This window comes from Dendrobates tinctorius, unplaced genomic scaffold (genome assembly GCF_039654945.1).
Source record: "Dendrobates tinctorius isolate UK_male_01 unplaced genomic scaffold, ASM3965494v1 ptg000136l, whole genome shotgun sequence".
NCBI lineage: Eukaryota > Metazoa > Chordata > Amphibia > Anura > Dendrobatidae > Dendrobates > Dendrobates tinctorius.
Genome location: NW_027361804.1, coordinates 5,142,147 through 5,156,814, shown reverse-complemented (window position 1 = coordinate 5,156,814; position 14,668 = coordinate 5,142,147). Strand labels below are relative to the sequence as shown.

The window sequence follows — 14,668 nt, the reverse complement described above, 5'->3', positions numbered from 1 at the left end:
GAGCCCCTCAGAGTCCGGGCAGAGGAACCACAGCGGGACCAGGAGCTGCACCTGGGGGGCGAGGATGTGCCAACATGGCGCACTGGGGGTCATGGAGACACTTCAGGGGTCTGGGGGCAGAGTAAGGACTTGGTGCCTCTTAGGGGTCCTGCAGCCAATGCTTGACATGCCGGAACGATGTTCATAGCACCCCAGTTTGGGGCCACATCAACACTTTGGGGGCCAAAACAAGGACGTGGTGTAACTTCAGGGGGACCGGCGGTGAGCATGCCGACAGCCTCAGCTCCGGGTCAAGGCTGCGGCAATACTCCGGGAGGCCATAATACGGAGGCCGCAGCTTTTTAGGGGGCCTGTAATAAGACTCGCACACTTGTAAACTTGTTTTTATTTATTTTTTTATATTTTTGGCATCCTGTGTCAGGGGAAAATAAACAAAACACAATAAAAACAAATTAATAAAAATTAAAAACTTTAGTTACATAGAGAAGAAGGGAGCGGGGGGCAACGTCAGGCTCCTCACTCCCAGGGGTCTGGGCTCCCCCCCCTCATCTTCCAGGGTCACCTCTGTGTCGTACAGCCAGCGCCCCATGAAGATCGACGGGGGGAGATGGTGGGAGAGAAATTGTATTTTTCCTTTAGAAAAAAAAAAAAAATTTGTACAAGATTTTAAAAAAAGGCACAAAAAACAGCCCAATAAAATACAGAGGAGGGAGGACGTGGCTGCAGCCCAGTGTGGCGGCAACAAGGCCGGACCCCACCCCCACACACAGATGGGGGGTGTACATATTTAACATTTATTTATATATAAACACATCAGACGATAATGGTAGTGAGTCGGCCAGCAGCAAACACAAATCGCCCCGGCATCGGGGGTCTCCCTTCCTATTCCATACGTCCCCTCCCCCCAATAACGAGCCCACATTATACATTCATTAGCCCTCATAACCCACAAAGGGTTAAAGCAGCTGATCTGGGTTTGCAGAATCCCACCGTCCACTTCCCAGCATGCTCAACCGGCTGTTGCGGACCCCCCCATGCGATCCCGTCTGCCTAGCACCATAGATATGTAGCAATATGGCGGCTCCCCGCACGATTTGGCCGCCGTATTTGCTGCGGTGACGATGCGCGAGCTCGGAGAAATCCGCAACATGAAAACCCAACAGATCGACCCCTTTAAATTTAAAGGGGTTCTCTACCAGCTGACTGACCACTAGAAACCAGCGGATGCACGTCAGCGATTCCATGGCAACACGTGAAAAGGTAGAGGACCACTTTAATAACGAGGTGAAGATGCCTTTAAGAGCCCCGTTCATTAAAGGGAGATCCAGTTTTATATAAATGATTCCAGAACCAGCAGGAAAGGTGAAACAATCAGACGCTGCTCACCGCTGGGGGTTTGTTACAGTTGTGTCTGGCCTGGAAGAGAAACCACAAATCTGATAGTTTGATACAATGTATCAGTCTGGATTGCGGGTTGTGCCGCTCACAGAGGGTGGTCCGGACCGGATACATTGTCACTTTACCTTTCTTCGCGCCATTATTAAGCATAAAATGAATACAATCCATTGACAGAAAGCTGGACGCCGGCCCTTTAAATACGTTTCCATCCCGCACCGCTTCCATAAAAGGCACTAATAACGGGATATGGACCACCGTCTGCAGCTGCCGGGCACGCTCAGTCCTCATAATGGATGGCGTTGGCTGAAGCCTACCCTCCACATAGCTCAGGTCTCCCGCTCTGCGGCGGACGTCATCGGACCCCTCCAAGCAGTGACCAAAATCCAATATGGTGACCTCCTACGTAAACCGCGCGCTCGTAGATTAGACACAAGACATTTTACTGCTTCTGTGGGGTCTTAGGCGCCTGGAGGGTCCCGAAATGGCCGGGGGGTCATTCTGTCAGTAACGGACATTATCAGACACGTACACAGGGAGTCGGGGGGATGGTGAGGGTCCGTGGGCGCAGGCAAAAAGAACACACAAAAAGTAAAAAGGTCTGAAAGATCCAGGCCCTTCCACAAGTCCACGGCTGAACGGAGGGGACGACTGCCTCAGTTTTTTCCCTCTTTGACACCAAATCACCCCCCCCCCCCACAGGAAAAAATAAAAAAAAATCCCCAAAACGCCCCTTCTCTTCCCCCACGTAACGCGAGAACGGGTAGCAGCGGCAGCCATTTTGCTCAGTAAGATTTGTCTGTAGTGTAAGAAGTTTTCACCCATTTCTCAGTCTCAGAATGAAGATCCTCAGATGAAGCGTTCAACAAGAAAAGCTTTGTTTTCCCCCGTTTCTGTAGCTTTTGTAAAAGGTGATCCGGATCGATGGGATCTGGTGCATGTCGCCTCTTGCCCTATGAGCCCCCTGTAAAGGATGATACTGCGACGTTCTTGGCGAAGGTGATCCCCTGGCACCTGATCAGCACCAAGACTGGAGGTCTAATGCTCCAGTCACAACCAGAGCTGCATTCAAAACTACATACATTCCTAAACCATTACCAGAGTCTGCGCGCAACTTTACGGATGCACTGCGCCAAATCCTCTGCATGGACATTGATCAAAATCATTTTCTTGCAAGCCACCACTAAAGGGAGCTCAATACCTGCAGATTTATACAGCCACCGCTAGAGGGAGCTCAATACCTGCAGATTTATACAGCCACCGCTAGAGGGAGCTCACTACCTGCAGATTTATACAGCCACCGCTAGAGGGAGCTCACTACCTGAAGATTTATACAGCCACCACTAGAGGGAGCTCACTACCTGCAAATTTATATAGCCTTCACCAGAGGGAGCTCACTACATACAGATTTATACAGTCACCACTAGACGGAGCTCACTACATACAGATTTATACAGTCACCACTAGAGGGAGCTCACTACATACAGATTTATACAGCCACCACTAGAGGGAGCTCACTACAGATTTATACAGTCACCACTAGACGGAGCTCACTACAGATTTATACAGTCACCACTAGAGGGAGCTCACTACATACAGATTTATACAGCCACCACTAGAGGGAGCTCACTACATACAGACTTGTATCGCGCTTCCCCTAATGGGGCGACCTCTAGTGGTGACTGTATAAACGTTTGTAGCGAGTTCCCTCCTGTAGTGACTATACTATGTATGTAGTGTGTAAATCTGTATGTAGTGAGCTCCGCCTAGTGGTGGCTGTATAAATCTGTATTTAGTGAGACCCCACTCTTGCAGCTGTATAAATCTGTATGTAGTGAGATCCCTCTAGTGGTGGCTGTATAACGATGTAGTGAGCGCTCCCTAGTGGTAGCTGTATAACTATGTAGTGAGCTCCCCCTAGTGGTGGCTGTATAACTATGTAGTGAGCTCCCCCTAGTGGTGGCTGTATGTTGTCATGTGTCTCTTTAGCCCTGAAGGGGATGTGGAGCTCTATAGATCTGCAGGATGTTGGACGTGAGTTTAGCGGTTTTCTATGAAGCATTTATTGTCTAATTTGTAGTCAGATTGCTGGGACCTCCAAGAGACCGGGCCCATCCGTGTGATGGGCGGTGATCTAACATATATACTGCAGCTCCAATCAAAGCCAACGTCTTCCATTACAGGTTGGACCCCCACGGTGCTAACATCTACTCTCCCGTGCAGACCCTTTAAGGCTTGTCTGACTCCCATAATGTAAAGGCCGCGCTGAGACATGGACTTGTTTGCAGCTCTGGCTGTGCCTGGAGTATCAGATGTAAGCACAGAGGTGTTTTCGTTCCTGTGGATCGGCAGATTTGCCATCATTTGTGATTGAAGCCCCCCGGTGCGGGGCACACCTCGTTGATCACTTCCCATCTTCACGGTTGCTTTTAGGATTTTCTCACGCGGCGGCTCCTGCTGTATAGGGCTTATCCTCTGCCATCCCGCCATCTTGGAGGCATCCTTGCCTCTCGCCCGTTCCCCCTTACACCTCTTGGTTATATCGGGATTGTGTGGATTCTGAATGATACATTGAATTCCTGAGGTAATCAGAGGTTTTGGGGGGTGAGAACGGCAGAGGACGCTCCAGTCCAGGAGCCGCATGACTGTGCCATGGTCCGCGGAGGTCCACAGGGCGCCGATCTCTGCTCTGCAGCGTCTCCTCCAGCCCAGCACCACATGATTTGGGGATTTGTCGTGATGCTGACAGCACCAATGTCACAGTCAAGAGGATCGCCCACCGAGACACGAAGGTCAGCACGGAGGGTCCGGCCTGCCCCAACAACCAATCAAAAGCTAGAAAAGGGGCCAAAGGGATGAGGGTGGTAGTAACAGGATGTAGTGTCCCCTGCTGAAGACGCCGGGGGTGGAAGTAACAGGAGCTGGCATCTCAAGGTAATGATACCGGGGGTTGTAGTAACAGGATGTGGCGTCCCCTGGTGATGATACTGGGGGGTGGAAATAACAGGATGTGGCATCCCCTGGTGAAGACGCCGGGGGTTGTAGTAACAGGATGTGGCGTCCCCTGGTGAAGACGCCGGGGGTTGTAGTAACAGGATGTGGCGTCCCCTGGTGAAGACACCGGGGGTTGTAGTAACAGGATGTGGCGTCCCCTGGTGAAGACACCGGGGGTTGTAGTAACAGGATGTGGCGTCCCCTGGTGAAGACCCCGGGGGGTTGTAGTAACAGGATGTGGCGTCCCCTGGTGAAGACGCCGGGGGTTGTAGTAACAGGATGTGACATCCCCTGGTGAAGACCCCGGGGGTTGTAGTAACAGGATGTGGCGTCCCCTGGTCAAGACCCCGGGGGTTGTAGTAACAGGATGTGGCGTCCCCCTGGTGAAGACCCTGGGGGTTGTAGTAACAGGATGTGGCGTCCCCTGGTGAAGACACCGGGGGTGGTAGAACTGCTGGCTGGTGGATCTGGGTTGCTGGGTTTGATGAACGGATGCTGGCGCATAAGAACCTTCCCAGGAAAAGAAACAAATCTGTGCAAAATCATAGATGACCCCTAGACAAGCTGCGGAGGATGGGCGCTGTAGTCTGCGAGCCTTCAATCATCCTGCAATTCCAATGTCTATAGTTTGAGATTTGACCTTGGACAGAAATCTCCATGAGCTCGACCAGTTCACTCCCCGCCGGCGGTGCCACCGCCGCCCCCGTCATCACTACCACACGGTCCCGGCACATTCTTATTGCATTTCTGTAGTGAATGTCCGGTGATGGACGAGCACGGGGAGGAAAAAGGAGATCGATTTTTTGGTCCTATTGGAGGGGGTCTTACTAGGACCCCAGAAACCACAAGAAGCTCCCGGAGTAACGGTGCGCACAGTGCAGTGTATGAGGGGCAGTGCAAGGCTGGATGTGCGCTCTCTACCCCAGGCCAGAGCCGGCGGGCGGAGGGGAGAACGATAAATCATTGACTAACACTGGTGTCCGCGGGCGGCGACCTCCATCTCCGTGGTGTCAGGACGACTCTTCCAAGGCATTGACAACTTGTTCCAAGATATCAGGGCAGTGATCTGCAATCTGCTGGAGGATGGTGTTGGCGAATTCCTGCAAGTCTGCGCTCTCATGCTCACATCGCTCCAGCTCTTCGCTCAACTGAAAGAAATGGGAAAAGTGTGAGAAAATCATCTTATTGCTAGCGGCAGCTAAAGACGCCCTGCAAATAATCCCAGTCCCCACCATAAGCACCACTAGGGGGAGCTCCATGTATACAGATACATAAGATCCTGTCTGCAGCCACCACTAGGGGGAGCTCCATGTATACACAGAGATACATGATAAGATCCTGTCTGCAGCCACCACTAGGGGGAGCTCCCTGTATACACAGAGATACATGATAAGATCCTGGCTGCAGCCACCACTAGGGGGAGCTCACTGTATACATGATAAGATCATGGCTGCAGCCACCATTAGGGGGAGCTCCCTGTATACACAGAGATACATGATAAGATCCTGTCTGCAGCCACCACTAGGGGGAGCTCCCTGAATACAGAGATACATGATAAGATCCTGTCTGCAGCCACCACTAGGGGGAGCTCCCTGAATACAGAGATACATGATAAGATCCTGTCTGCAGCCACCACTAGGGGGAGCTCCCTGTATACAGAGATACATGATAAGATCATGGCTGCAGCCACCATTAGGGGGAGCTCCCTGTATACACAGAGATACATGATAAGATCCTGGCTGCAGCCACCACTAGGGGGAGCTCCCTGAATACAGAGATACATGATAAGATCCTGGCTGCAGCCACCACTAGGGGGAGCTCCCTGAATAGAGATACATGATAAGATCCTGTCTGCAGCCACCACTAGGGGGAGCTCCCTGAATAGAGATACATGATAAGATCCTGTCTGCAGCCACCACTAGGGGGAGCTCCCTGAATACAGATACATGATAAGATACTGTCTGCAACCACCACTAGGGGGAGCTCCCTATATAGAGAGAGATACAGTACAGACCAAAAGTTTGGACACACCTTCTCATTCAAAGAGTTTTCTTTATTTTCATGACTATGAAAATTATAGATTCACTCTGAAGGCATCAAAACTATGAATTAACACATGTGGAATTATATAGTTAACAAAAAAGTGTGAAACAACTGAAAATATGTCTTATATTCTTGGTTCTTCAAAGTAGCCACCTTTTGCTTTGATTACTGCTTTGCACACTCTTGGCATTCTCTTGATGAGCTTCAAGAGGTAGTCACCGGAAATGGTCTTCCAACAGTCTTGAAGAGTTCCCAGAGATGCTTAGCACTTGTTGGCCCTTTTGCCTTCACTCTGTGGTCCAGCTCACCCCAAACCATCTCGATTGGGTTCAGGTCTGGTGACTGTGGAGGCCAGGTCATCTGGCGTAGCACCCCATCACTCTCCTTCTTGGTCAGATAGCCCTTACACAGCCTGGAGGTGGGTTTGAGGCCATTGTCCTGTTGAAAAATAAATGATGGTCCAACTAAACACAAACCGGATGGAATAGCATGCCGCTGCAAGATGCTGTGGTAGCCATGCTGGTTCAGTATGCCTTCAATTTTGAATAAATCCCCAACAGTGTGACCAGCAAAGCCCCCCCACACCATCACACCTCCTCCTCCATGCTTCACGGTGGGAACCAGGCATGTAGAGTCCATCCATTCACCTTTTCTGCGTCGCACAAAGACACGGTGGTTGGAACCAAAGATCTCACATGTGGACTCATCAGACCAAAGCACAGATTTCCACTGGTCTAATGTCCATTCCTTGTGTTCTTTAGCCCAACAAGTCTCTCCTGCTTGTTGCCTGTCCTTAGCAGTGGTTTCCTAGCAGCTATTTTACCATGAAGGCCTGCTGCACAAAGTCTCCTCTTAACAGTTGTTGTAGAGATGTGTCTGCTGCTAGAACTCTGTGTGGCATTGACCTGGTCTCTAATCTGAGCTGCTGCTAACCTGCGATTTCTGAGGCTGGTGACTCGGATGAACTTATCCTCCGCAGCAGAGGTGACTCTTGGTCTTCCTTTCCTGGGCCGGTCCTCATGTGAGCCAGTTTCTTTGTAGCGCTTGATGGTTTTTGTCACTGCACTTGGGGACACTTTCAAAGTTTTCCCAATTTTTCGGACTGACTGACCTTCATTTCTTAAAGTAATGATGGCCACTCGCTTTTCTTTACTCAGCTGCTTTTTTTCTTGCCATAATACAAATTCTAACAGTCTATTCAGTAGGACTATCAGCTGTGTATCCACCAGACTTCTGCACAACACAACTGATGGTCCCAACCCCATTTATAAGGCAAGAAATCCCACCTATTACACTTGACAGGGCACACCTGTGAAGTGAAAACCATTTCCGGTGACTACCTCTTGAAGCTCATCAAGAGAATGCCAAGAGTGGGCAAAGCAGAAATCAAAGCAAAAGGTGGCTACTTTGAAGAACCTTGAATATAAGACATACAGTATTTTCAGTTGTTTCACACTTTTTTGTTAATCATATAATTCCACATGTGGTAATTCAGTTTTGATGCCTTCAGAGAGAATCTACAATTTTCATAGTCATGAAAATAAAGAAAAATCTTTGAATGAGAAGGCGTGTCCAAACTTTTGGTCTGTACTGTACATAAGATTCTGTATGCATTCACCACTAGGGGGAGCTCCCTGTATACAGAGGTGCATGATAAGATCCTGTCTGCAGTCACCACTAGGGGGAGCTCCCTGTATACAGAGGTGCATGATAAGATCCTGTCTGCAGTCACCACTAGGGGGAGCTCCCTGTATACAGAGATACATGATAGGATCCTGTCTGCAGCCACCACTAGGGGAAGCTCCCTGTATACAGATACATAAGATCCTGTCCGCAGCCACCTCTAGGGGGAGCTCCCTGTATACAGAGACACAAGATCACATCTGCAGGGAATCTGGTGCTTTACACTGATTGCAGATCTATTTCTATGTGCTCAGATTACTGCCCCCATCTTCTCACCTCTTCGGTCGTCATCTTCTGCAGCCTCTGCTCCCAAACTGCCCGGTTGTCGTCCAGGTAGTAGGAGTCGGGCGGGCGAAGCGCTTGCAGGATCTGGGGGTCTCTGTCTTGGCACAGAGCCGTCAGATGCCCGATATACAGTTTGAGTTTGCTGCGATTCTGGTCGAGGTCTAAGAGGGGCTGAATCATCTAAGACAGAAGAAAAGGAGGACGGTGAGGAGTCTTACAGGACGGCGAATCTCCCACCACCGATCCCTGGAGAGGACCACCCCCGACTGATTGAGGAGGTGTATGGAAAAGAGGGCGAAGATGGAGAAACACAAACACTGAAGGGGTCCCCCTATAACCATCCCTGGAGGTGGAGCCGGACAGACAGATTTTACCTGCACCGACACACTGTAGCAAATCATCAGCACAGGAGTAACATACACTGTAGCAGAGTTTGCAGAACTTTCCATGTAACGGTGATGAGGCCGGAGGGACATTACTGTGTATAGCGGGGGACGTACATGATGGCAGGGGGGGGACGAACATGATAGCGCCGGCTCCGCAGATGCCATATCTGGCGGTCACGTTCAGACGGGCGTGCAGGCGGCTGTCGGGTGACATGTCTCAGCGCTGGCAGAGGGGCTGTCAGCACCGGATAAGGTGGATTTAGAAACTCTTGACAAAAAGCAGCAGCGCTCCACTGTGCGCCCTGGACAGAGATAAAAGCCAAGGACCCCGTAAGACGAGGCTCCGTGTGAACTGCTCCCAGCAGACAATTGATCCGTATCCACACGGCTCCAGCAATGGCACCAGAGTCTGAACATGCGGAATAAGGGGCCCCCGGCCCACCCTGGGGGGCACTAACCAGAGAGCTCATCATCGGGGGGCCACGGGGCATTAACTGTCTGTTAGCCAGGATGTCTGCAGTGACGTGTATTGGGACCCCCGACATCATGGAGTGGGCAGCTGGATATCTACATGCCCAATCCTTAGCTGTCAGCTATCTGAAGTGCTCTCTGTTATCAGCCATTTCTGGGGAGAGGCCACGGTGTTGTTCTCCAGTAGGATCGCTGACAGGAGGGGCCGCATCGCTCGCCGGCCCCCATCACCACTACTTCATGTCCCACCATCTGCTTGTGATGATACGGACAGTAGCTGTCGGCGTCTTCTGAGCTTTCATCTGCAGGTGTGAAACCAACTAAATAATCCATCAACACGGGGGTCCGGAGAAAGAGAGGGGGTCCGTGCAGGGAAAGGGGAGATGTGGCCGCAGTTATAGCACATCCTTCCCTGGGGGTCCGTACAGTGTACTTGTATAGAAGGGCAGATCGGTCAGCCCCATGTAATGGCGACCAGTGTCACCCACCCAGCGAGGACCTGCACAGACTACGAGACGGGGGCGCAGATTGTGCGGGGACGGGTGACAGCACCGTGTACATGCGCCAAAGCGGGGGACGCCGCACACAGATCATCAAGGGGCTTATAGCCCGGGGGCTTCCACTTTATTAAGAAAAGCATAGTCTCCGATGCACGCCTTGCTAACAAAAGATATTGAGGAGCGCGCTGAAGAATGATCAGCGGAGGACGTCGGCAGAGGGGGCCCAGCGGAGGACGTCGGCAGAGGGGGCCCAGCGGAGGACGTCGGCAGAGGGGGCCCAGCGGAGGACGTCGGCAGAGGGGGCCCAGCGGAGGACGTCGGCAGAGGGGGCCCAGCGGAGGACGTCGGCAGAGGGGGCCCAGCGGAGGACGTCGGCAGAGGGGGCCCAGCGGAGGACGTCGGCAGAGGGGGCCCAGCGGAGGACGTCGGCAGAGGGGGCCCAGCGGAGGACGTCGGCAGAGGGGGCCCAGCGGAGGACGTCGGCAGAGGGGGCCCAGCGGAGGACGTCGGCAGAGGGGGCCCAGCGGAGGACGTCGGCAGAGGGGGCCCAGCGGAGGACGTCGGCAGAGGGGGCCCGCGGAGGACGTCGGCAGAGGGGGCCCAGCGGAGGACGTCGGCAGAGGGGGCCCAGCGGAGGACGTCGGCAGAGGGGGCCCAGCGGAGGACGTCGGCAGAGGGGGCCCAGCGGAGGACGTCGGCAGAGGGGGCCCAGCGGAGGACGTCGGCAGAGGGGGCCCAGCGGAGGACGTCGGCAGAGGGGGCCCAGCGGAGGACGTCGGCAGAGGGGGCCCAGCGGAGGACGTCGGCAGAGGGGGCCCAGCGGAGGACGTCGGCAGAGGGGGCCCAGCGGAGGACGTCGGCAGAGGGGGCCCAGCGGAGGACGTCGGCAGAGGGGGCCCAGCGGAGGACGTCGGCAGAGGGGGCCCAGCGGAGGACGTCGGCAGAGGGGGCCCGCGGAGGACGTCGGCAGAGGGCGATGATGAGATGAGCAGCAGTTTGGGTGACAATCACTGTGTATTTTTTTCTTTTCAGTTTTGCGTTTCTGAATGCAGCCTGCAGTGTAAAGTAAGGTGGTTTCATTAGTAATGGTATCTTTTGGCCTTTCTATTCACTGACAACAAACAGAAAATCTTGCTAGCCTGTTATTATACATCCCCGGAACAAATGGCGAGATGTCATGTGACCTGTGCCCGCTGTGGTGTCTACGGGGTACGTCACCCATGTATGATCTGCCATGCATGTGCAGCAATGTCGGGGTTAATACTGGGGGGGGGGGGGTGACGCGATTGCTCTTTTAGGCTGAGGGGGCTGATTTTGGGAAGGTGGAAGAGCCCGTCCAAGCTGCTCCTCGGACGCCCTGAGATCGCGCCAAGTGTCGGTGTGCGGATCCTCAGAAGTGCCGCCAGCTTCACCTCACACTGCGCTGGGGACGAGATCTGAAAACGATCCCCTCCGGAGGGTCCGGGGCGGCCCCCGGTGCAAACAACATCCCATGTATGCACCATTGTCCTCTGCTGCGCAAATTAATGAGACGACGGTGTGGCCAGAACTAACAGGCGGTCCCCGGGACGGGGGGCCGCGCCGGAAACCTCACAGGAAGCATTGTTGTCTATGGCAGCCGCGCTCCTCCGGGGTCACCGCGCGCCTCCTTACCCAGAAGCCCCCGGGTCATCGGCCCACTGATGCAAATCAATAGAAAGCCAGAAGACCTTCTACCGTATACGGGGCCGTCACCACGCGCTGCCCGTGCTCCGCACAGACGCCCGTCGCCGGGAAACCAAATATTTAGCTGCCTGCGAGATGTCGTCTGTGGGCAGGAATGTGCCGGGAGGGGAGGAATCACCGGGATACATGATAAGGACAATGGCCGACACTTAACATCGCACCCTGCGCCGGCAGAGGGTCCCCGATAAGACATATCCCAAGAGAAGGGCGCTGATACCGGGGAGAGAAGGGCACTGACACGGGGAAGAGAAGAGTGCCCGATACTGGGGGGGGTAGAGGGGAACCGACGCCGGAGGGGGGGTAGAGGGGAGGGGAGTCGAGGGGGTAGAGGGGAACCGACGCCACGGGGGGAAGAGGGGAGAAAGGGGAACCGACGCCAAGAAGGCAGGGGCGCCCGACATAGGGGAGAGAGAGAAGGGCACCAACACCAGTGGGGGGGGAGAGGAAGAAAAGAGCAACCAATACTGCTGGGGCGGGTGGAGGAGAAGGGCACCGACACTGCTGGGGCGGGTGGCGGGGAAGGGCACCGACACTGCTGGGGCGGGAGGAGGGGAAGGGCACCGACACTGCTGGGGCGGGAGGAGGGGAAGGGCACCGACACTGCTGGGGCGGGAGGAGGGGAAGGGCACCGACACTGCTGGGGCGGGAGGAGGGGAAGGGCACCGACACTGCTGGGGCGGGAGGAGGGGAAGGGCACCGACACTGCTGGGGCGGGAGGAGGGGAAGGGCACCGACACTGCTGGGGCGGGAGGAGGAGAAGGGCACCGACACTGCTGGGGCGGGAGGAGGAGAAGGGCACCGACACTGCTGGGGCGGGAGGAGGAGAAGGGCACCGACACTGCTGGGGCGGGAGGAGGAGAAGGGCACCGACACTGCTGGGGCGGGAGGAGGAGAAGGGCACCGACACTGCTGGGGCGGGAGGAGGAGAAGGGCACCGACACTGCTGGGGCGGGAGGAGGAGAAGGGCACCGACACTGCTGGGGCGGGAGGAGGAGAAGGGCACCGACACTGCTGGGGCGGGAGGAGGAGAAGGGCACCGACACTGCTGGGGCGGGAGGAGGAGAAGGGCACCGACACTGCTGGGGCGGGAGGAGGAGAAGGGCACCGACACTGCTGGGGCGGGAGGAGGAGAAGGGCACCGACACTGCTGGGGCGGGAGGAGGAGAAGGGCACCGACACTGCTGGGGCGGGAGGAGGAGAAGGGCACCGACACTGCTGGGGCGGGAGGAGGAGAAGGGCACCGACACTGCTGGGGCGGGAGGAGGAGAAGGGCACCGACACTGCTGGGGCGGGAGGAGGAGAAGGGCACCGACACTGCTGGGGCGGGAGGAGGAGAAGGGCACCGACACTGCTGGGGCGGGAGGAGGAGAAGGGCACCGACACTGCTGGGGCGGGAGGAGGAGAAGGGCACCGACACTGCTGGGGCGGGAGGAGGAGAAGGGCACCGACACTGCTGGGGCGGGAGGAGGAGAAGGGCACCGACACTGCTGGGGCGGGAGGAGGAGAAGGGCACCGACACTGCTGGGGCGGGAGGAGGAGAAGGGCACCGACACTGCTGGGGCGGGAGGAGGAGAAGGGCACCGACACTGCTGGGGCGGGAGGAGGAGAAGGGCACCGACACTGCTGGGGCGGGAGGAGGAGAAGGGCACCGACACTGCTGGGGCGGGAGGAGGAGAAGGGCACCGACACTGCTGGGGCGGGAGGAGGAGAAGGGCACCGACACTGCTGGGGCGGGAGGAGGAGAAGGGCACCGACACTGCTGGGGCGGGAGGAGGAGAAGGGCACCGACACTGCTGGGGCGGGAGGAGGAGAAGGGCACCGACACTGCTGGGGCGGGAGGAGGAGAAGGGCACCGACACTGATGGGGCGGGAGGAGGAGAAGGGCACCGACACTGATGGGGCGGGAGGAGGAGAAGGGCACCGACACTGATGGGGCGGGAGGAGGAGAAGGGCACCGACACTGATGGGGCGGGAGGAGGAGAAGGGCACCGACACTGATGGGGCGGGAGGAGGAGAAGGGCACCGACACTGATGGGGCGGGAGGAGGAGAAGGGCACCGACACTGATGGGGCGGGAGGAGGAGAAGGGCACCGACACTGATGGGGCGGGAGGAGGAGAAGGGCACCGACACTGATGGGGCGGGAGGAGGAGAAGGGCACCGACACTGATGGGGCGGGAGGAGGAGAAGGGCACCGACACTGATGGGGCGGGAGGAGGAGAAGGGCACCGACACTGATGGGGCGGGAGGAGGAGAAGGGCACCGACACTGCTGGGGTGGGAGGAGGAGAAGGGCACCGACACAGGATGGGGGGGGGGGGGCTGGAGAGGGGCAAAGACACTGAGGAGTGGGGAGAATGGCAGCAACATTGGGGGTTGGAAGAGGGGGGCACTGACACGGGGGGGAAGAAGGGCACTAATACTGGGGGGGAGGAGAAGGGTACGGATACTGGGGGGGTGGGAAGATAAGGGCACAGACACTGAGGGCGCCGCGTACGTCCCACGGTCACACAGTAAGACATCCTCGCCGTTGCTGCGTGTCCGTGCCGCTTGCTGTCACACTTAAAGACCTAGTAGTTCCTCCCAGCTGCAATCTGCATCCAGTGGAAATATTTGCAGTCTGGTACAATGTGTCAGCGCAGATAAATCTATCAGGACATAGGAGGGGGAGGTTGGTGCTGCTGGTGCGTTTCACAGCAGGGGGTTCGTTACAGTGTGCTTGGTAAAAAAAAACAAAAAAACAGTCCTCTAGCAAAAAAACATTACTAGGGTATTTTAGGTGCGGAGCGGAGTGATGGCTGTCGGGTGAGAAAGGGTCAGTGAGGGGCTCAGGGAGGACGCCTGAATAGGTGGCAGCTATGTGGTTCCCATAGACATCACAGGTGGGGGGGGGGGGGCTGGGGGTCCTCGGCATTCCGGGGGCTGGGCTGGGGGTCCTCGGCATTCCGCTAATTACATGCTCCGTGAATCTCTCCAACAACAGGGAGAGGAGGGAGGATAAAACCCCCAGAAAAGCGGAATTAAATCCTGATTAACCCCTTCACCTTTCACTTTCAGCTCACGGGTGGCGAGAACAAAGCATCACTGTCATAATGTAATGGGGAGATAACATTTTGATTTTTTTTTTTTTTACTTTTTTTTTGGGGGGGGGGATTTAATCTCAGACACTGACGACCGTATGTCCTGAGT

The 14,668-nt window shown here is 55.5% G+C and overlaps 1 protein-coding gene across 11 annotated transcripts in view; it reads right to left on the bottom strand.

Annotated features, from left to right (window-relative positions):
* Positions 1–370: 370 nt before the first annotated feature.
* ERC1 (ELKS/RAB6-interacting/CAST family member 1) overlaps positions 371–14,668 on the bottom strand; it is a 66,820-nt gene continuing 52,522 nt past the window's right edge. For 6 of the 11 annotated variants that reach the window (XM_073544159.1, XM_073544160.1, XM_073544162.1 and 3 more), the window contains one exon: positions 8,445–8,580. Coding sequence is in view for 5 of the 11 variants with exons in the window: in XM_073544153.1 (XP_073400254.1) it covers positions 5,400–5,537; positions 8,392–8,580 (327 nt within the window). In the remaining 6 variants the exon portion in view is untranslated. Of the gene's footprint in view, positions 5,538–8,391; positions 8,581–14,668 lie in introns of those variants that run through there. The other 5 variants (XM_073544153.1, XM_073544158.1, XM_073544154.1 and 2 more) reach the window with 1 other exon arrangement.